The sequence below is a fragment of the Bactrocera neohumeralis genome, unplaced genomic scaffold (genome assembly GCF_024586455.1).
Source record: "Bactrocera neohumeralis isolate Rockhampton unplaced genomic scaffold, APGP_CSIRO_Bneo_wtdbg2-racon-allhic-juicebox.fasta_v2 cluster11, whole genome shotgun sequence".
Lineage (NCBI taxonomy): Eukaryota > Metazoa > Arthropoda > Insecta > Diptera > Tephritidae > Bactrocera > Bactrocera neohumeralis.
In genome coordinates, this window is record NW_026089624.1 from 8131467 (window position 1) to 8155162 (window position 23696).

Consider the following 23696-nt stretch of genomic DNA (forward strand, 5'->3'; position numbering starts at 1 on the left):
GAGAGAAAGCAGACTGCCTACCACGCATCGTTACAATCGACCACAACACGTACGGGAGGTCGAAATGCGTGAGTACGAAGAGCTTGATAAGCTGGCCGATAGAGGTAATGCTCGAAAATTATACAAAAAAATGCGGCGACTAACAAAAGGTTTCAAGACCAGAGCATACTCTTGTAGAACTCCCAGAGGTGATATAGTGACTGATGTCCAGAGCATACTAAAATTATGGAGGGAAATCTCCAGCCTGCTGAATGGCAGGGAAAGCATAAAAACAGGAGATGACAAACACGACTCCTCAATCGATGACGATTGGGCAGACGTTCTATTGTCCGACCATTAAGAAGTTCGAATAGAAATTACCCGTCGGAAGAATAAAAAAGCTGCGGGGCTGATGGATTGCCGCCCGAGCTATTCAAAGACAGCGGCGAAGAACTGATAAGGAACCTGTATCAGCTTCTTTGTAGAATATGGTCGAGCGAATGCATGAACAACGATTGGAATTGGACGATTGTCCAAACCACAAAAAGAAAGACCCCACAATATGCGCCAGATACCGTGGGATAAGCCTCTTCAACATCGCATATAAGGTTCTGTCGAGCGTATTGTGTAAAAGATTAAAGCCCACCGTCAACAAACTGATTGGACCTTATCAATGTCAACAAGTGACAAGATATTCACCATGCCCCAAATCTTGGAAAAGACTAGTGAAAAGAAACTCAACACACACCACCTCTTCGTCGGTTTCAAAGTTTCAGACAAGGCGACTCCTTATCGTGCGACTTCTTCAATCTGCTGCTGGAGCAAATAATTCGAGGTGCAGAACTTAATCGATCAGGTTCAATTTTCTATACAAGTACGCTATTCGGCGTACGCCGTTTATATTGATATAATTGGTCTCAACATCAGCGCCGTTAGTTTTGCTTTTTCCAGACTGGATAATAAAGTGAAGCAGATGGGTCTGGTAAATAACGAGAGCAAGACGAAGTATCTCTTGTCTTTAAACAAAAAGTCGTCGCACTCACGACTTGGCTCTCACGTTACTGTTGACAACATCCGGTGTGTTTAACGTGGGTACCTGCTGACGACAGCCTTACTCTACAGCGCTCAAAAGCACAGCGGATCAAAATAATGAGTTGATCAGCGCCCTGAGAATGCTAAGCATTTTCAGTACCAATTGGCAGTGTAGTATGGACACACTAACCACCTTGGTCGGGTTCGAGGCCCATCTAAAACCTCTGCCGTGCTTTGGGTCCGGCACCCGGTTGCAATGCAACTCCACATTCAACTGACAAGGTCAGTTCTTCCCGCATTTGGGTTTTAACCACAACCACCACGAATCTCCACAAAGGTCCAAACCCAATGAGCAGATTGGAGTTACCTCCAAGGGCTACTGCTCCCCGTGGTACCAGAATTAAGTCCCCGGTCAGACCTCTTAGCCGAAGCTACTACCAGTAGAGCTTCCATACAGCTCTGAACTGGTAGCCAGGATATTAGTCACCTCTTACGACAGGCATGCTTTACCACGGGTATATTCGGTTTCCCCCCCCCGAACCCAAAGGGGGTCCCCTCTAGCCGAAATATCTCCTGTCTTTAAATAAAAAGTCGTCGCACTCGCGACTTGGCACTCACGTCACTGTTGACAACGTCCGGTGTGTTTTACGTGGGCACCTGCTGACGACATCCTTACTCCACGGCGCTCAAAAGCACAGCGGATCAAATCAATGCGTTGATCAGCGCCCTCAGAATGCAAAGCATTTTCAGTACCAATTGGCAGTGTGGAATGGACTCACTAACCACCTTGGTAGGGTTCGAGGCCCATCTAAAACCTCTGCCATGCTTTGGGTCCGGCACCCGGTTGCAATGCAACTCCACATTCAACTGACAAAGTCAGTTCTTCCCGCGATTTGGGTTTTAACCACAACCACCACGATACTCCCCGAGCGGCCAGTCCGCACGAGCAGGTCGGAGCGAACTCCAAGGGCTCCTGCTCCCCGTGGTACCAGAATTAAGTCTCCGCTCAGACCTCGTAGCCGAAACTACTACCAGTTGAGCTTCCATACGGCTCTGGACTGGTGGCCAAGGGTTGGACCCCATACACACATCACTTACACACACCAATCATACAGAAACTAACCCTAATTTTCAGCTAACCGCCTTCGCCGCTTAAATAATTCACGCGCAAACGACCCTAACTGTTCGGTATTCCGACTAGTGAAGATCACACCACTAACATCTAATCGTCCATCAGTCCAGCTAATCCCCATACCACCCAGATGCCTTATGTCCGAGTACATCGGGCACTCCGCAATTAAATGCGACCAGTTTTCTAAAACTGCCCCACAAAAACACCCCGACGTATCCGATAGGTGCCTCTGATGAAAAAAGGAATTCAGAGGCCCATGCCCCGTAAGCAAGAAACCCAGACTCAGACAAAATTTGAAGTCTGGGTTATCCACAACGAACCCCACGTTCCGAATGTACTCGTACGTCACTCGGCCGTTAGGACTATTGTCCCAACTTTTTTGCCACCTACACCTAACCCTATCATCTAGGAGCCTCTTGCTCCCCAGATATCCCTCCCTCTCCACATCATCGTCGGAAATCCAATCATTCCGCAGCAATGACACACTCAAGCCCCTTCTTAACCTGAATGCAACAGCACGCCGTATGACAATCAGGTCAAGAGGGGGTGCACCTAACAAGACCTGCATCGCATCCGTTGAGACAGTGCAACATACAGGTAAACAAGCAAGCATCATGCAACGCTGGATTGAGAGGAGTTTTTGAGACCCCCAGACAGTCGTGGCTGTCTTCCACCATACAGGGGCTTCATAAGTGGCACAGGCCACAAACAAGCCACGATATATGGTGCGGACAGCACGACGTCCGAGACCCCAATCGCTCCTCAAAATCCGCCGTATTTCGCCAGCCGTTGCCTGCAGTCGCTCCTTCACATTCGCCAAGTGTGGAGTAAAACACATCCTTTCACTCATGGTCAGTCCCAGATATTTGACTTGCGTCACATACCTGATGCTGACCCCATTCACACGGACAATCGGTGGACGAACCGGTGACAATCTGCCATTAAGCAGCATTGTCACCGTTTTTTCCCTCGATATGTCCACCCCCACACCTAAACCCCAAGAATTAACAATCTCTAAGAGATCTCCTCCCGCCCGCTCTAATTCAGACCTCGAGCGACCTTCAACCATAAGAAGAAGGTCTTCCGCATATGCACAACACTTACAGAGTGGCTCGAGCTGCCCAAGCAAAGTGTCTATCATAAGGTTCCAAATGTATGGACCACAGATGGAACCCTGCGGGCAGCCACGAACCACTCCAATCTCCACACTTCCATTCATGCCGACAAGAGAGGCCTTTCTGTCCGAAAAATAACTCCGCCAAAGAGTAATTTCCGGACAGCCAAGCTCCTCCAGCCGTTGCACCACTCGATCCCAGCTTAGGTAGTCAAACGCCCCCTTGAAGTCAACAAATATGCCAAGGACATACTTGTTGACATTCTCCCTAACGACATTCTGTACGTAGAACCACGCATCCTCTATACTGCGTCCTTTCCTGAACCCAAACTGCCTATCCGACCACATACCCCGCGTTAGCTCCTGAAGCCGTTTCACCATGACTCTTTCCAGCACTTTTCCAAGTACTGGAAGGAGACTGATGCCCCGATAAGATCGAGGATCGCTCCTGACCTTATCAGGGGACTTCAGGAGAGGAACAACCCTAGCACTTTTTCACTCGCGTGGAAAGTATCCCTCCCAGACACACTTATCATAAATGGCCTCCAGGTATTCCGGAATGAACTTCCATAAGCTTTTACACATCTCTCCGTTCAAACCATCAAAACCTGGGGACCGTTTAGACCTAACCAGGCCAAAGGCGTACCCCAACTCCCCATCATCTAAGGGAGGGACAGGTACCTCTTGTGCTTGAGGTACCTGCACCTCCGACCTAGGAAAGAAGGCACCTAACAGAACCCCTGCACACTCTCTCCACGACGATAACAAGGTGTCACCGACGCGAAGAGAGGTGACATCCTCCCTCCTACGACCCTGGCAGATCCTATAGACCTGACCCCAGGGGTCGTTCCTATTTTCCCTAACAAAGCTCCTCCACTCCTCTTCTTTGATTTTCACCAACATCTCTTTATATTCCCTATCCGCACAACTAAATTCGTACCTAAGCTGGGACAGCCTATCAGAATTGGACCTTCGGGCGCGTTGAAACTTTCACCTCAATCGCCTGACAGTCCTCCTCTTCAAGGTTAGCTCACGCGTCCACCATTTGATTTTACTAACCTTAGAACAGTCATACTTACGAAAAACCCTATCATTAACCCCCCAAACAACCTCATAGAGACAAGCAATCTGCTTGTCAACTCCCAACTCAACAAATTCACTAAGCGGTATTTCAAATACCGCTTCCCTAACCGAGAGTCCATATTAGTTCCAGTCAGTACCAGTGGTACGCCATCGCCGCAATGGACTCTCGTAAGGCGGGGGAGGGGATCGAGAAGTAACCATAATTTGAACCAAATTATGATCACTCAATCCCCACCCCCCCTAACCTCCCAGCTAACACTAAAAGCCCTACTTGCTGCTTCATTCATAAGCGTCACGTCGATGTCGCTCACGCCCCCAGGCCCATCAAACGTATACCATTCGCTCGGCTCATTCAAAATGTGGAGGCTTTTAGCCACCACCCATTCGCTTAATGCCTCGCCTCGACTGTGGCTTTGGTATCCACACGAATGCTGGGATACTTTACTAAACCACATCGAGGACGAGGCATTCGCATCCAACCCTAGGATAAATGGGCTACTACTCGCAAGTAGTAGTAGCTTATCCATGTAGCTCAGGGTAGGGTTCTAGGGGCTCGCTATATTTACAGTAAATACTAGCGACAATCATCCTACCGAACTCCTCTTCTATTGCTAAACATATACCCAGTTGTGAAGAATCCACAACTTCGCAATCGTAGCGTGGATTATTCACAACTATTGCAGCGTTAGCTCTAAGGTCAGTGAAGACCTTAAAACCCCCAGGAAGACCCCAAACCACACCATTGGTGGCGTAGGGCTCCTGGAGTAGAACAATACTGCACCCAGCCTCAACCATGCAACCCCCCAACTAACACATTACGGCATAAGAGCCCTGACAGTTGAGCTGGAAAATCCCACCCATCAGTGTCTGGCGAGGGCGCGCTCAACAATGCCACAATATATAGGGCAGACAGCTGACATCATTAGATGCCTAGCTGGCCTACCCTTAAACCCACAGTTACGACAATGGGGTGCATTGACGCAACTGGCAGCTTTGTGGCCTTCTTGACCGCACCTCCGGCAGACATCTGCCAAAGCCCTACATTCACGCACCCTGTGGTCAAATCCCATACATCGGATGCAGCCTGCGACGGGGCTATCCGGTTGCACCCTAAAGGGGAACCACTTAATGTAGCACCGACCTGCCTCCAAGAGGGCGGACATCAATTTGTCCGCACCCTCCAGGACGACATTGGTGCTACCGTCACCTTCCAGGGGCGACTGACCATCCTCACGTCCGACCCCTGGGACGCCGGGCTGAAGTCCTGGAGGTTCAGCCGAAGTATTTCCTCCATGAATTCTTCATGGGGGATCTTCGTATGGATCCCCTGGACCACCACCCGACGACCCAACTTCCGGTTGACAGAGACGTTCAACGCCACCTCCCCGAATTTTTTGTTATTCGCCACTCTCTCTCTCTCTAAGACAGAGGGAGTGAGAATAATCGCCCCGCCACCCTTGATTGGCCTAACCTCGTGGTTCCTCACTCCAAGTGAGGGACCCACCTCCTTCACTACTTTATTAATAACTTCCTTAGAGGAAGTTGCGGGCCCCTTACTCCTGACCACGACCGACCAGGTTTCCACAGGCTTCGGCGTAATCGGTGCGAATGCCTCCAGCACAGGTGCTGGTGGCGCAGGCATTGGTGCCGACGGATCCGGCATTGACCTGCTCGGCGCCGAAGAGGAGGGCCTCCGACAACTCCCCCTAAGGGCATCTACCTGACCGCGAAGATGGGCATTTTCGGTAATAGCCGTCATCAGGAGCGCCTCGTACTTTGAGGCAAGCTCCAACAGCCCTTCGCGGTCCCCCCATCAAAGCTCTTGGCCGCAAAGACCAGCTCATTGAGCTCCCCAGTAATTCGTTTTGCAGCCGCCACATGGCTGACTGCCCCACCCCCAACAACAACAGCTCACCTTGGAAGAGCCCGCGTTCCCTCTTTATTGCCACTCGCGAAACGAGTGACAGCCTTCGCAGCGCCCTCCTTCGCGACGCCTACTCCTTTGCCCACCGTACTAGACGGATGGGCCACGCTCCCACTACCGCCACCTCCCTCGTTACGCGACGACCCAATCCGCGCATCCGCTTTCTCGGTGGTGGCCACGAGGGCACTCCCACCACAGCACCCGTTCCCTCCCTCGTTTCCCCCTACGTTACGCGGCGACCCAGCTCGCGTAACCGCACTCTCAGCGGAGGCCACATCGGCTCCCTCCCTCACTTCCGCCCTCTTTACGCGGCGACCCCAAACGCGCCTTGCTCCGCGGGGGAGACCTTACTCCCGTCGCCCCCGTAGCTTCACCCTCACCGCCCGACGTGGAGTCATCCACGACTGTGGAAGCGGCGGATTCTCCGCTTCCAGCGAGAGCCTTCGACCTCCTCTTTCGTCCAGGAGGCATCTCGCTTCCCAACTAACCTCTCAGTCGAACTGATCCGCTGGCGTACCACTAACGCAGAAGGCTCACGGACAGAAAGATTCTAGAGCAGATGCCCTCCAGGTACCCGCGTCTGAACGCGCTGAAAAATGCGACTCGCGCGCAGGCCCGCTCAGTAATAGCGACCACCCAAGCGGTCGATTATCGCGTGATCGCAGTGGCACATCCCACAACCCCAACCAGTGGTCGGATTAAGGCCACTCAATTGGCCGCCGGACGGACACTGTCCCCGTAACGGTCCGAAGTCGACCGATGTGGCGCTGAACCGAATCGCACCGTGGGCTAAACGGTAGCGCTCTTACGACCGTTGGTCCACACAGGAGTCGCAGTCTCCAACGCTGGACAGACGATTGCACCCTTTGGGCAATCCTGTCCAGACTCCTCTGATTCAGAGCCGACTAAACGCCAGATGCTCAGCACAGAACTACTGGCAGGCAGTCCAGTCAGCAAGCGTGCCAACAACACGGAGCTACGCTGGAACCGTGCGAAGCTTCCGCCAATAACAACAACGTGGATGACCACGTTGTCCGTATATACAGTAATTATAAAAATTACTTACCGCTATATTCACGAGTTGGTACACAAATATTGCACAAAATTGCGCAAAAAGGTGTAACCGCACGAAAACACTCGCGGTCACCGACCCTCACTACTCGCGATCGCACAAACAATTTCACCGCAAGCTAAACACATGCGCCAGGCAATAACGGTGCCTGCAAAACTGCGCAAACAAACGACCACACAAAATAGAATCGAAAAATAACCGGAAAATCACCGAAAACACACTAAGAATCAAAACACAGCGGCTACGCTGGCTAGATCACGTCGTTCGGATGGACAAAAAAGAAGAGCTACACTGCGTTGGAGAAGAAACTGGCTTCGCTTGGAATCTCCAATTGGCGCCACCTTGCAAAAAGAAGAAACGACTGGCGCGCTGCTGTTAACTCGGATATTACCGCGTAAGCGGTGTCTACTTTTAGTGATTTTCAACATAACCTTTGTATGGGAGGTGGGCGTGGTTATTATCCGATTTCTTCCATTTTTGAACTGTATATGAAAATGCCTGAAGGAAACGACTCTTTAGCGTTTGGTTGACATAGCTATAGTAGTTTCCGAGATATGTACAAAAAACTTAGTAGGGGGCGGGGCCACGCCTACTTTTCCAAACAAATTACTTCCAAATATGCCCCTCCCTAATGCGATCCTTTGTGCCAAATTTCACTTTAATATCTTTATTTATGGCTTAGTTATGACACTTTATAGGTTTTCGGTTTTCGCCATTTTGTGGGCGTGGCAGTAGGCCGATTTTGCCCATCTTCGAACTTAACCTTCTTATAGAGCCAATAAATACGTGTACCAAGTTTCATCACGATACCTCAATTTTTACTTAAGTTACAGCTTGCACGGACGGACGGACGGACGGACGGACAAGTATAAAACACGAAATGTCTTAATTATTGAGTTTTTGGAAAAAATCCGAATATTTAAAGATATCAGATTTACAAAATGTAATAAACGTAATTTAACACCCACCGCTGACTAGCTTTTTCGCGGTATTGTTCGCGTTGAATCCCTTAATAAAATTCACCGCACATCGGTAATTGAAGAAAACTATCAACATAACGGCTCATCTGTGCCACGATTCGGCCGATTGATCGTATGTTTCCGGGTCGTAAGCATAGATCCAAGAGTCATCGCCAGTAATAATACTTTTCATGACATCCTGGTCAGAAAGCATTGGTTCACAGACGTTAACGCAACACTGTTTTTCGAAAAAATGTAGTGCTTTTGGACGTCGATTCTCATGCACCAATCATTTTGAAAATTTTCAAAAAACAATCGTATGTGCCATAATAATTTTGTTCACTTTAAAATTTTGCAAACAGATGTAATCTATGTAAACAATCATTTTTCACAATTGGTTTTTAAGATTTTGTAATCACTTTTTTTCTTTATTTGTGTAAAAAAATATTTTGATTAGCTACTTATATTTATTTTTATCGCTACATATGTCATATTAATTAAAAATCCAAAAGTTTTAATAACTAGTTTCAACTGATCGTATCTTTCATCGAAGACAATGCAGTGTCAATACTGGCAAAATAGAATTCAATTTTAAAATTTGCTTAGCATTACAAATTGGCTCATCTTCCCCTTATAATTTTACTGTCTTTTCTGTTTTCTTAAGCGAACTTGCAATGTCTGTTCAACGTACGTCAAATAACAACTATTGGCTACTACTATTTAAAAATGAACTATACTCCCGTGTATGTTTATGATTTGTTTTAGAACACGAAAATATAGAACTATGTTTTTGTATCCCTACATAGTATCGAGTGATTTTTTAAGAGCTTGATAACTTTTTAAAAAAAAACGCATAAAATTTGCAAAATCTCATCGGTTCTTTATTTGAAACGTTAGATTGGTTCATGACATTTACTTTTTGAAGATAATTTCATTTAAATGTTGACCGCGGCTGCGTCTTAGGTGGTCCATTCGGAAAGTCCAATTTTGGGCAACTTTTTCGAGCATTTAGGCCGGAATAGCCCGAATTTCTTCGGAAATGTTGTCTTCCAAAGCTGGAATAGTTGCTGGCTTATTTCTGTAGACTTTAGACTTGACGTAGCCCCACAAAAAATAGTCTAAAGGCGTTAAATCGCATGATCTTGGTGGCCAACTTACGGGTCCATTTCTTGAGATGAATTGTTCTCCGAAGTTTTCCCTCAAAATGGCCATAGAATCGCGAGCTGTGTGGCATGTAGCGCCATCTTGTTGAAACCACATGAGTCAACATTTAAATGAAATTATCTTCAAAAAGTAAATGTCATGAACCAATCTAACGTTTCAAATAAAGAACCGATGAGATTTTGCAAATTTTATGCGTTTTTTTTAAAAAAAAAGTTATCAAGCTCTTAAAAAATCACCCGATATAAAACAAAGTCGCTTTTTCTGTCCCTATATCTCTTTGTGTGCTCAAATCCTGTTTTTTTGATTTTAATGCGGTTGTTTTTTTAATCGATAGGGTGACTGAAGAGGAAGGTTTATATACAATAACACCCATTAAATAGTGGTAAAATACTGTTTTGAGGTTTCTAATGTCGTAAATACTTAAATGTTTTCCGTTTACATTGCAAACACAGGCTGAACCCTACGAGATTTATCAAAATAAAGCACCAAGTATTGTACAGATTGAAAATAATGAATATCCCACAATAACAATTTGTGTCATTTATTTTTTAAGACAAATAATGGCTAATTTTCGAAGCTATTTTAACCAATACAGCATTAAACCTTATTAAATACCTTAAATACATTGTTGATTTAATAAAGGTCTATATGGCATATGATTTAAATTAATATTTTCGAAGACAAAATTAAAATTGCGGGACTTAGCGTTTTCGGCGGTACCGTCCGCCCGGGGCTGTAGGAGCGATCGGACGCGTTTATTCTCGGAGCTCTTTAGCGAGGAAAATAACAATCTATCTTTATATATAAAAAGTACGTGTCACTAAACTACTGAACCGATTTTAGTAAAATTTAGCACACTGAGTTTTATTCGTAAATAAAATTTTCACTGCATTAAATAGTTTATTATTTGAATAATAGTATAAAATGTATAACAAGGCAACGCGTGGCCGGATTCACTAGTATATACTTATATATACTATATATAGTAATGATATATAGATATATATATAGTAATGCCACTTTTCGTTGTAATATTACAATTTAAGAACGGGCTCACCATCAAACCAAAGATTTAGGATTTGGTCTGACTATTAGTAGATGGTATATGTGAAGTTTGCAGAAAATCGGTCGAGCCGTATTTCATTTATCACATTTCGCTGAAAATTGGTGGGGAGGTAGCTTATAACCAGGGGACAGACATAGGATACAATATAATCCCTAAATACCAAAATTATATTTCAAATCATGAGCATGTGTTCAAAATTCATATAAAAATCAATTGAAAATTTTATTACTTAAAGAAAACAGAAATAATAAAAAAAATAACAACACAGAGCCAATGCGGGAGAACACTAATTTTCGTATGCATGCTTACTTACATAGTATACGGGATTACCAGTTGTAGCTCCTGAAGAAGGCAGTTTTTTTAGGGCGAACCCAGTAGATATTCTTAATATCACAGCAAAAAATGGCATTAACATTTTCGTCGAGAAGGCATTGCGGCTACTTTACTAGATTGTGGGCAAACAAGCCAAACGCGACATCTAATATAAAAGAATAGCGGAATAACTGCAGTGTTGATAAAAAGGTCTATTATAATTTGAGATATAGAGAAATATTTTCGAAGTGTTGCACAGTATGTGCCTGTGATCCTTTCTCAAAAATAATACACTTGCACAATATTGGGAATGGTAGAATAGAACTGCAACCAAATGCGTAGTGCAACGATTCATAACTGGCTGAGTAATCAGTAAAAGACTGATATCATAACCTTGCCAGCCAACTTTCTCGTCTTTTCACATTTAAAGATTGGTTCATATTGTGCAGTCCACTAGGCTGACTGTCGATTGAACTCCAATGTGGAATGATGGTGCCATGTACTACCATCATATACCAGCCACGGTAAAGCGTCGACGAGTCCTCTAGTATTATGTACAAATGATATGAATAAAACAATGTGGTAAATCAATTTTATTGAAATAAAATATGCAGGGAAAGTTAGCTAAAATACTGCCCTGAAATTCTTGCGCATTAGGCAATTGCCTTACTTGTCTACATATATGGACGGGCCTGCCCTGTCAAAACATATAGGTAAAGGATTTGTATTTACTCATACACATATGTATTTATATATAGTAGTTAGGTAAGTTTATAAATGCGTTCATTCTTCCATGTTAATAACATATGTGAGTCTAGTACCTACTATACATGTTGTAAATAATATTATGCATACAGAATACCTCCCCTGTAAATATACATTACATTTTGTAATTTTACAAATACAAATATATTTAGCTAAAGAGAGTATAAAGTACACACTTATGTACATAAGAAAAAAAAAACAGAACATGTTATTGCTGTGTTTTTATTTACATACCTCTGCATAGTGTTCTTCATTTTGTTGCAACAGATCAACACAAAGTTCAGCCAGATGTATGAGGTCTTCGAGTTTCTTAGCTGCCGGTACCATGATTTCGCCACGGAGATCCTCTTTAAACATGTAAAGGTTAAACAGTTAAGTCAACTATATAAAGATAGGTACATAGCCAGGGTATTAAGATTAATCTACTGATAATTGGTTGGAATCGTAATAATCTTATATATAAGAATGAAACTCTCTTTCGTTATATCCCCACATAACGTTCGAGCTACAGCACGGAAAGACGTACAAATTTGAACAGAAATTCCTTTAGTCCAGCAGAAATTCCTAACGGAAACAAAGTTGCAAAGTTGGCGGTGATTTTGCAATATAAATATATATATATTGTATGTATATACTAACTAGCTATATTGTGCTTCGCTACGTATAAAGTGAAATAATAATAAACTTTTATTTTAGCATCAAATTCATTTATTCAAACAAAAAAAATATTTTATTAATTTCTATGTATTTTAAAACTTAATTGTAATCGTTTGAATTGAAATGACATATCAGTTGAAATCATAGCAATACGCGGTTTCAAAAAACGTCTCCTTTTGATTTAGCAGTTATGATCGTAGCTCCAATCAAATTTGGCACCAACTTTTTCACTGCCAACAGCAAGAGGTTGCAAAAGTATAATAATATTTGTAACACTAAAATATGTCATTTGAATTGTAAAATTGTGTTATTGAACATGACTCATAAAAAGCTTCGACGTTTGAGATGTCCCAAAACTTAATGAATAAAATGGTTCGGGTGGAGTTTTTAATGCTAGTAATATTCCTTTGCCATTAGCACAACACATCTCTGGCGTTTCACCTTAAAATTTAGCCGGATAACAATATGGACAAATTGCGTCCATAATTCCAATGTATCCATACATACTAAAATCAACCTGACGGCACGATTCCGATTACTTTGGCGGTCGGGGACTGAAATCGAATTTCTTTATAAATGGGGTATGTGCTGATAGGGGAGATTTTACCAGAGGAGTTAAAAAAAATGTTGTTAACATAATATTTTTTAAAATATACGACGCGATTAAAAAATCAAAAAATGGTATAAATAACACATGGTATTTCACAATGTTTAACTAATTTTTCACATTTCCACTTTATTGAAATAAACACTTTAAAAACAATAGTACAAATTTCAATTTCATTTTGTTATTTTTAGCCAAATTTATTAATTTAAAAACCACTTGGCACACTCATTGCTGAAAAGGTTAGGTTGCTTACAATTATGAGGAAAATCAGCGTTGACAATCTTAAAAACCAAATATAAAGAATTTTTAACGACAGCGTTTCCTTTGTTTGTACTTTCGCGTGAGTCTTTCTTCTTTACTAACTATAAAAAAAAATGTTACAACATTTCTAATTGAGTATAATTGAGTCGTGACCACTTTTTCCTTACAAGGATCGTTCCAAAGTACACTTTTTGAATCTAGTACCCCTGGTAGCGCCATCAATATGTCCATAGATGCGTTAGAATCTGCTATATTTATCTTGTCCAGTGAGAATTTCATGACATTTCATAGATTGGAAGTGAAGTTATTGCGTTTTAAGTGTCAGTATGTTTGCATTATTCGTGCGAAAATAAGCTTCGAACAAAGAGCCAACAATAAAATTTATTTTAAAATTGGTAAAACTTTTATCGAAACGTTTCAATTGATGAAATAAGTTTATGGCGATGATTGCTTATCCCGTAGTAGAGTGCACGAGTGGTTTCAACGTTTTCAAAGTGGTCGTGAGGACATAAATGATCATCGGAAATTCCATCGAAACTGTGCGTGAATTCATCAAAAATCAGCCGAAAAAATCATTGAAATTCGACATGCTTTTGGACAGTGTAAACAGCTGTATTGAAGCAGAAGGAGACTATTATGAATAAAATAAATTGATTTTGCCGAAAAAAACATTTGTTCTGTTTTTATTTCTAAAAGTCCTGTTTGTTGTGGAACACACCTTGTATACATAAATAATATGTCATTTACATTTAATAAGCACTGACAAGTAAAATTATATGATAATACTATAATATTTATATCATTGTAATATGCAGCTCACGACTTCCGGTCTTTGACCAAGTATACTCTGGGTAGACTAAGAACATCCGTTTGAAGACGAGCTAAAGTGAGAAGGCGAGACATCCCCTCCGCAGGGTTGTGCGCTGGTTTGGGATCCGCCACGTAAAAAGTCATATCAACCGAAAGGAACAACAAGCCTCGGATAAGTGACCACCTTTTTATGACGACCATGGCAAACGAAATAAGAACTACGAATTGAGGACAAGCACCTGGAATGTCCGGTCCCTTAATTGGGAAGGTGCCGCTGCCCAGCTGCTTGAGTGAAGGCTGACATCACCGCCGTCCAAGAAATGCGATGGACGGGACAAGGACAGAGACGAGTAGGTCCTTGTGGCATTTAATACAGTGGCCATATAAAGGAGCGCAAGTTGGGTGTGGGATTCGTGGTGGGAGAGAGACTCCGTCGCCGAGTACTATCATTCACTCGAGTTAATGAACGTCTAGCCACAATCCGCATCAAAGCGAGGTTCTTCAACATATCGCTGATTTGCGCCAATGTCCCGACGGAAGAGAAGGACGTTGTGTCCAAAAATGCCTTCTATGAGCGCTTGGAGCGCACTTATGAGAGCTGCCCCCGCCACGATGTCAAAATCGTGCTTGGCGACTTTAACGCCAGGGTGGGCAAAGGAGGTCGCTTTGGCACTCCGGTCGGTAAGTTCAGCCTCCACGACGAAACATCCCCAAATGGATTGAGGCTGATCGCCTTCGCCGGGGTCGAAAAATGGTTATCTGTAGTACTAGATTCCAGTACAAGAAAATACATCAAGATATCTGGCTGTCTCCGGATCGAAAAGCCACCAACCAGATCGATCATGTTGTGATAGACGAAAGACACGTATCCAGTGTTCTAGACGTGCGTACGCTCCGAGGTCCTACCATCGACTCGGACCACTATCTTGTTGCAGCCAAGATTCGCACCCGCCTCTGCGCAGCAAAAAACGTACATCAACAAACACAAGGAAAGATCGACGGCGAGAAGCTGCAATCACAACAGACAGCCGAACGATTTTCTACTCGGCTTGCACCCCTGCTCTCTGAGAGCACTCCTCAACAACTCGATATAAGGGAACTGTGGGACGGCATTTCAAACTCCTTATGTACAGCTGCAACCGAAACCATTTTTCGGAAAATGCAAAAGAACAGCAGGTACGACGAGGAGTGAGTTGTCGCAAGGAGAGAAAACACGGCGGCGAAGAACTTATAAGGAGCATGCATCAGCTTCTTTGCAAAATATGGTCGGACGAATTTAAGTGTGCTATGCCCAATCCATAAAAAAGGAGACCCCACAACCTGCGCCAACTACCGTGGGATAAGCCTCCTCAACATCGCGTATAAGGTTCTATCGAGCGTATTGTGTGAAAGATTAAGGCCCACCGTCAACAAACTGATTGGACCTTATCAGTGTGGCTTTAGACCTGGCAAATCAACAACCGACCAGCTATTCACCATGCGCCAAATCTTGGAAAAGACCTGTGAAAAGAGAATCGACACACACCACCTCTTCGTCGATTTCTGCTGCATTCGACAGCACGAATAGGAGCTGCTTTTATGCCGCGAGGTCTGAATTCGGCTGTGTAAACAAACGTTAAGCAACACGAAAAGCTCCATCAGGATCGGGAAGGACCTCTCCGAGCCGTTCGATACCAAACGAGGTTTCAGACCAGGCGACTCCCTATCATGCGACTTCTTCAACCTGCTGCTGGAGAAAATATTTAGAGCTGCAGAACTTAATAGAGCAGGTACAATCTTTTATAAGAGCGTACAGCTGCTGGCGTATCAATATCATCGGCCTCAACACCCGCGCTGTTAGTTCTGCTCTCTCCAGATTGAACAAGGAAGCAAAGCAAAAAGGTCTGTCAGTGAACGAGGGCAAGACGAAATATCTCCTGTCATCATACACACAGACGTCGCACTCGCGACTTGGCTCTCACGTCACTGTTGACAGTCACAACTTTGAAGTTGCAGATAAGTTCGTCTATCTTGGAACCAGCATAAACACCACCAACAATGTCAGCCTGGAAAGCCAACGCAGGATAACTCTTGCCAACAGGTGCAACTTTGGACTGAGTAGGCAATTGAAAAGTAAAGTCCTCTCTCGACGAACAAAAACCAAACTCTATAAGTCACTCATGATTCCCGTCCCTCTACATGGTGCAGAGGCCTCGACGATAACAACAACTGATGAGTCGACGTTACGAGTTTTCGGGAGAAAAGTTCTGCGAAATATTTATGGCCCTTTGCGCATTGGCCACGGCGAATATCGCATTCGATGGAACGATGAGCTGTATGAGATAAATGACGACATTTATATAGTTCAGCGAATTAAAAGACAGCGGCTAGGCTTGCTAGGACATGTTGTCCGAATGGCCGACATGTTGTCCAGGCAAGGCTTCGCTTGGAATATCCAATTGGCGCCACGTAGCGAAAAGAAGAAACGACTGGCGCGCTGTTGTAAACTCAGCTATAATCGCGTAAGCGGTGTCTTCGCCAGTAAAGAAGAAGAAGAATATTACAGTTTTATATTAAAGCAAGAAAAAACGTTAACTTCGGTTGCACCGAAGCTAGGTATCCTTCACAGGTGCATTTCTGCTAGTAACTGTGTGTTCAATTTGTATGGAAGCAATATGCTATAGTTAACCGATCTGATCAATTTCTTCGGAGATTACATTGTTGCTTTAGAATATAATATATACCAAATTTCGTGAATATATCTTGTCAAATGTGAAAGTAGTCCATACAAGAACTTGATTCCGATCGTTCAGTTTGTATGGCAGCTATATGCTATAGTTAACCGATCTGAACAATTTCTTCGGAGATTACATTGTTGCTTTAGAAAATAATATATACCATATTTCGTGAATATATCTTGTCAAATGTGAAAGTTGTCCATACGAGAACTTGATTCCGATCGTTCAGTTTGTATGGCAGTTATATGCTATAGTTAACCGATTTAAACAATTTAATGGGAGATTATATTGTTGCTTTAGAAAATAACATAAGCCAAATTTCGTGATTATATCTTGTCAAATGTGAAAGTTTTCCATACAAGAACTTGATTCCGATCGTTCAGTTTATATGGCAGCTATATCTTAAAGTGGTCCGATATCGGCCATTCCCACAAATGAGCAGCTTCTTGAAGAGAAAATGACGTTTCCAAAATTTTAAAACGATATCTTAAAAACTGAGGGACTAGTTCGTATATATGTATACAGACAGACAGACAGACAGACGGACATGGCTAAATCGACTCAGCTCGACTTACTGATCATTTATATATATACTTATAGGGTCTCCGACGATTCATTCTGGGTGTTACAAACTTCGTGACAAAAATAATATACCCTGTTCAGGGTATAATAAAATTATGGTGCACTAAAAAAAATAATTCTAGTCCAGCCAATACCCAGGGTAACCTAAGTATTTTTTTATTCTATTACGTAACATTATTATATAATATTACTTCTATGTTTATTAAATTTAACTAAGAAAAAATCCATACACAAGAAAAAAGTGTTTATATTCATTTAAATTTGAAATAAAATCTATAGACACTTCTTTTATTTTTTAATGCAGAAGAAGGCTAAACGCAAAATAACTAAAATTTCTAAATAAAGAAAGAGGAATTATAGCGAACCAGTAAGGAAGGGCTAAGTTCGGGTGCAACCGAACATTTTATACTTTTCCTTCCACTTCCAACTTCCAAAAATCAAAGCCAGGGAAATAATTTAACTATTTAAATTTTTAAAACGTCAGCCAGAGCTTCGAACTCCAAGCAGTTTTATGTAATAGGTTGTCAAAAAAGTCTTGCGGTATTTTTATTGAATTTTTTTTTATTTTTTTATTGAAATTGAAATAAATTTTTGATGACTCATGCCCAGCTCTTGACCGATGCTACTATGCCGGTCTCTTTCGACCAATTCAGCTATTTTATCGCAATTTTCGACAACAGGCCTTCCGGAGCGTGGCGCATCTTCGACCACCTCTACACCAGAACGAAAACGTTGAAACCATCGTTGTGAGGTGGAAATGGAAACTGTATCGGGTCCATACACTGCAAAAATTTTATTGGCTTGAGATGCATTTTTGCCTTTGTCGAAGTAGTACTGTAAAATATGCCGTATTTTCTCTATTTTTTCACGAACGACTTAAAAGAAACGACAATCAATCAAGCACGTGTAAGCGCGTGAAATGAGCTTTCCAAAAAGGTATGGCATGACCCGATGCGACGAATAAAACTAGAACTACGCGCTTTCAGCGCCAACTAGCGAAAATACCACAAGACTATTTTGACAACCTATATACAGAGATAAAGAGATGTCCAACTCCTCTCTCACTGGAAGTGAGACGTTGCTAAACGTCAAAACCACCTAAACTTTGACAGTTGACTGGATTGGGGAGGTCTTGACGTTTAGCAATTGGAAACGAGCGACGGCCAGATTGAAGTCTTACCAAAAAAATATGTAAACGGAGGAATTTCGCTAATAAAAACGTTTTGTAATTTGATGCATAATAGAATTGATAATTGAGAACTAACAGGCTTAATGCACCTTATTAAGTATTGAAAGATCAAAAGTCAGTTGTTTTAATATACCATAAAATCATAAAAAAGGATTTAAGTAGTTTCGTCATTTATTAAAAGTCCAATATATAATAATTTGCAAGCGTAATAAATGTTGGGTATTTTAATTTAAAATGCCCGAAAATTTTTATTTTGTTTGTTGAAATTCATTATACACACTACATGTGGGAGTTGGGGTAGTATTGACCCGGTTTTATATATTTTTCCAAATACCACTTACCATTAGCATGCCAAATATTTAAAAAACACTTCTATAGAGTAAAGTTAGCCGGATGTTCGGAACACCTGATATTAGTTGTTACATATACATATGTATGTATATAGGATGTTCAAATATCATTGAACATGCTTACTTGTTTAGTGTCAGCAAAGCCGAGATACTATAAAACATAAATATGTATACAAAATCAAACACAAAAATATGTAAAAACACATACTTTCCACTAAACAAATACCTACGTATGTTCAAATATATTGAACATACATGCATCCATACGTACATACAATACATAAACAGACATATGCATTTACATGCAATGCGCATACAATAATAATAAAATGCATATAGGAATTGTTATCTAAATGGGTAAACACAAGTCATAAATTTACACTTTAGAACCCGAGATCAGATAAGATTAAACACAAACACACATATGTACTGAATTGTACACTTAAAAACAACCCCATATCATCCAGCATAAACCATATGCTATAATACATACCAACATACACATATGAGATAAGATTCCAAAAATAGTATAGAAGCAATGAAAAATTAGAATGAAATGATTCTCCCTCGATGCAAGTGTTTTATTACATTTAGTCCTTTGAGCCGCATACTATAGTGCTCCACCAAATTAAAAGTCCTGAATTAATAAAGTAGGCAATATACAACAAAGTCCTGTATTTACAAAAGAGGCAATATACATAAGTACAAAAAAGACCTGTTCAAAATACAGGTAAAATTAAACAAAATAATTGTAAGACGGGTGTATATTCCTGCGGATTAAACTGGACACATAAGCCGTTTTAGCAAAATACTAAACGCAGTGATTTGACTGCCACCCAAAGAAATACTCAACGGCTGTGAATCAAGGCCAATATCAATATTCCTCCAACGATTTCTTTGGAGTATACCCAGCAGTTACACATAAGTACAATAAAAAAAAATAAAAAATAGAAAAAATATTATTGAAGCCCAGGCGGATTTATCTGAAAAGATGCTGTATGCGTCCAACACTTTACCAACAAAGCCATTCCGGAAAGACATGACAAATGACCGAATAAAATCAACGGTCGAATCGTTACATCCGTAAATGTATCACTCGTCACGTAAATAGTTGTATTTCGAATTAGGATATACGTAATCGTAACGCTTCTATCGTAATCTGGCATGATGACATACGTGAACGAGTATTTAAACGTATCCGTTCATTCGAATGAAAAATGGCAATCGTAATTGACAAATTTATGAAAAATGGGAGTAAATTTTTTCAAATTTCATATTTTTTTTATAATTTTTAGTAACACAGAACAAAAACAAGAAAGCAATGAATGAAATATCTCATTAAAAAAATAATAATTTATGTGAACAAAGTTTTTGTATTTCAGTTTACATATACATTTTCAAATTAAAATTAATGAAGAATACTTTATTTTGTCTCTTAGTCTCTTTTCTTTCTTTCGGTTGCGATTAGGCGTTTCGCTTACCGGTATCTATTTCAGAATCGCAATTTTGAGGGTCATAACTTATTTTAATTCTGTGCAAATGTTATGTTATGCCGCACAAACGTTAGCAAATCTTGCCACTTTTGTGGGATGATACCTTCCTCTTTTGCCATATCTGAAAATTTTCCACCGTCTTATTAAGATTCAATACTTCGTTCAACGATACATCTACAAAGGAAAGTTTGTTAATGAGGATTCATAATTTATTTTATTTTATACCTCCGCTATTGCTACGATCTCTTAGCTATCTCCGCGCTATTTTTTCATCCCCATCACTTTCACTAGAGCTCAAATAAAAAAAAAACAAAATCCGGTAAATTTTGATATTTACTTAGCTTTTGTTAGTTTATTGAAAATTTGCAACAATTTTGACAGTTCCACATTTATTGTGACCTAAAAATAGGATCCAAAGCAAGTGGATTTTAAAAACTATTGTCAATTAAAAACAAATTACGATCCGTTTGCTATCGTATGTCATAATGCCAATCACCGCATACGATTGACGTATCACGAAATTTTCTTTCGTATGTTTGCCGATCCGTGCACGGATGTAACGACTGAATTGAACTCCTCAGAAAGTTAATGGATGATCTCAACTAAATAATTACAATAAAAAGTGATCACATCAAACTTTTGAAGTTTGTGTTTCTTCAAATGCACAATTTTCACACAAATTACTTTACAGAAAGTTCTCTTGAAGTTGAAAAACTGGAGTCGAATCGTTACATCCGTGAACGTATCACCTAAAAGTCTTTTTTTCGTATTATGACATACGTGATCGTAACGCTTCTATCGAAATCTGGCAGGATGACATTCGTGAGCAAGTATATAAACGTATCCGTTCGTTCGAAATGTTATTCGAATGAAAAATGCCAATCGTAATAGACAAATTTATAAAAATTAGAGCAAATTTTTTAAATTTCATATGCTTTTTTCATAATTTTTAGTAATAAAGAACATAAACAAGAAACCAATGAATGGAATATCTCTGCCACTAAAGAAGGAACTCAAAACTCGCCGAAACAAGAGTACATCACCCAAATGAGACGAGCAAAAGAGAAATCCCTAGAAAAGTGCAAGGGTATAGTGCAAAAAGTGAAGTAGGCGATGGCAAAACAAAAGAACGTCAGCATGGACGTCGGGAATGGAACGGCACAGCTAGACGAACTCTTCGACGTCATAAAGAGCTACCGCAGAAACTGGCTCGCTGCAGTAAACGAAAAAAGGCGAGCACATCTAACTATTCTATCACGACCCCCGAGTGAGCAATCTCGAAGCGCCGTGCGACAAGCCGTGTGGAGCCGCGAGAAACAGTGCGACCACGACACGAAAACGACGGCCAGTGGTAAAAACTTTTGCCTAAAAAACCCAGAAAGACCCACGTAAACGAAGGAACGAGTGAAGAAGCGCCCAAAAACGCAAAGAAGAGGCAACAAGTCAATAACGTGGCTGCAAGTCAGAAGGGAAATAACGACAAACAGAGGCCGTTATAATAAAACCAGCAGAAGGAAATAGCTACGCCGAAGTCCTCAAGAATATACGTAGTAAGGTAGATCTTAAAGAAGCCGAGGTCAAGATCAAGCGGATCCGCAAAACAAGAGCCAGGGCGCTGTTATTAGAGCTAGAGAAGGGACAGTCCACAAAGGTCAGCTTCTGTGAGGCACTTAAGTCCACCCTTAAAGAGACTGCAACCGTGGCCGACCTTAAAACTAAGGCTACCATAGAGATCAGAGACCTCGACTCGCTCACAACAAAAGAAGAAGTAGCAGTGGCTGTCAAAGAAGCGCTACAGATTCCACTGAAGACTTATCAATTAATATAACAGCTCCTAACACAAGAGAGCAGGTAAGGGCATACATAACGCTGGACCAGGATAGGGCACACACACTGATGCGACAGGCACGCATCAAATTTGGATGGGTTAATTGCAGACTGCGGCTAAAAGAAACCCCGAAAAGGTGCTTCCGCTGCTTTGGACCAGGGCACTTAACCTGGAACTGCAAAGGGCCTAATAGAAGAGGGCAAGGTATTTGCATAAAATGCGGCCAACCAGGGCACAAATTGAAAAAGTGCACAAACCCTCCTTCATGCTGCCTTTGCGAAGAGGCTAAACACGAAAAAACCGATTACATACCGAGCTCCGCAAAATGTACGGTATATAGGAACTACCGAAACAGATGAAGATCCTACAAGCCAACATGCATAGATGCAAGGCCGCTTACGCACTACTCTCGCAAATGGTGATAGAGAACGACTACGAGATAATCATCATAAGCGAGCAATACAAAAAGAAAGAGAGAGGTACATAGCTAGAAGATAGCAGCTCAACCGCCGCTATATGGTTACCACCAAGGAGTAACGCCACCACTGTAAGCAATGGGAACGGCAACGGTTTCGTTTGGGCCAAGTGCAACCTTTTTACAATGATTAGCTGCAACTTGACGCCAAGCGATAGTATACAGGTTTTCCAAGAAAAGCTCGACAATATAGAGGACACAGCCAGGGCTATAGAAGGTCAATTGATTATCGCCGGAGACCTAAACTCCAGAGCCGTAGAGTGGGGCATGCCAAACACTGACTCGAGAGGAAAGCGAATTTTAGAAATGACTGCGCGGTTAGGTCTAGTAGTGCTCAAAACGGGAAATACAACCACGCTCAGAAGACCGGGATGCGAGGAAACCACACCAGACATCACCCTATCAACAGAACGCATGGCAGGCTCAATGAATAATTGGAAAGTCCTGGAGGATTACACTGGCAGCGATCATCACTACATCTCTTTCATGATCGACACTGGAAGAAACGCTTACCAGCTCAGAAAATATAGTGGAACACGAAAGTGGAATATTTCCAAACTAGACACATCGAAGTTATTTGCCGCAATAGACGTGCAGAACCTATCTAGCAACCCCTCCCTTATAGCAAAAAAACAGTCCAGCACACAATGCTTAATATAACCAAAGGCTGCCAAAAATCAATGCCCAAGGCTTCCCACAGCAAACGTAAAGCAGCAGTTTACTAGTGGACTGAAAATATCGCCCAACTCAGACGCACATGCCTCCGCCTTCCCAGTTCCTACACGAGATCGAGGCGCAGAGGAGCCGCACCTCAAGAAGCCGAGCAATACAAAGCAGCAAAAAAGGTGCTGAAGCACGCCATCGACAACAGTAAAAAGAAAAAATGGGAGGAACTACGGGAGGATATAAACAGAAACCCCTGGGGGCTAGGGTATAAAATAGTGATGAAAAAACTCGGCGTTCGAGCAAAGACACCTGACGTAACCGCTGCCAAAATGGATCACATCGTGAACGCACTATTCCTCACATACGAAATAAGGGCCAGTGATCCAGAACAAACTTTAAGTACTGCGCAAATCCCCCAGTTCACCCTTGAAGAGCTGCAAGCAGCCACTGGCAAGCTCA

General features: G+C 42.1%; 1 protein-coding gene across 13 annotated transcripts in view; it reads right to left on the minus strand.

The window, feature by feature from the left end:
- LOC126765666 (calcium-dependent secretion activator) overlaps window positions 1-23696 on the minus strand; it is a 130693-nt gene that overhangs the window by 58387 nt on the left and 48610 nt on the right. For all 13 annotated transcript variants that reach the window (XM_050483240.1, XM_050483239.1, XM_050483238.1 and 10 more), the window contains exon 12: window positions 11837-11949. In XM_050483240.1, coding sequence (XP_050339197.1) covers window positions 11837-11949 — 113 coding nt within the window. The remainder of the gene's footprint in view (window positions 1-11836; window positions 11950-23696) is intronic.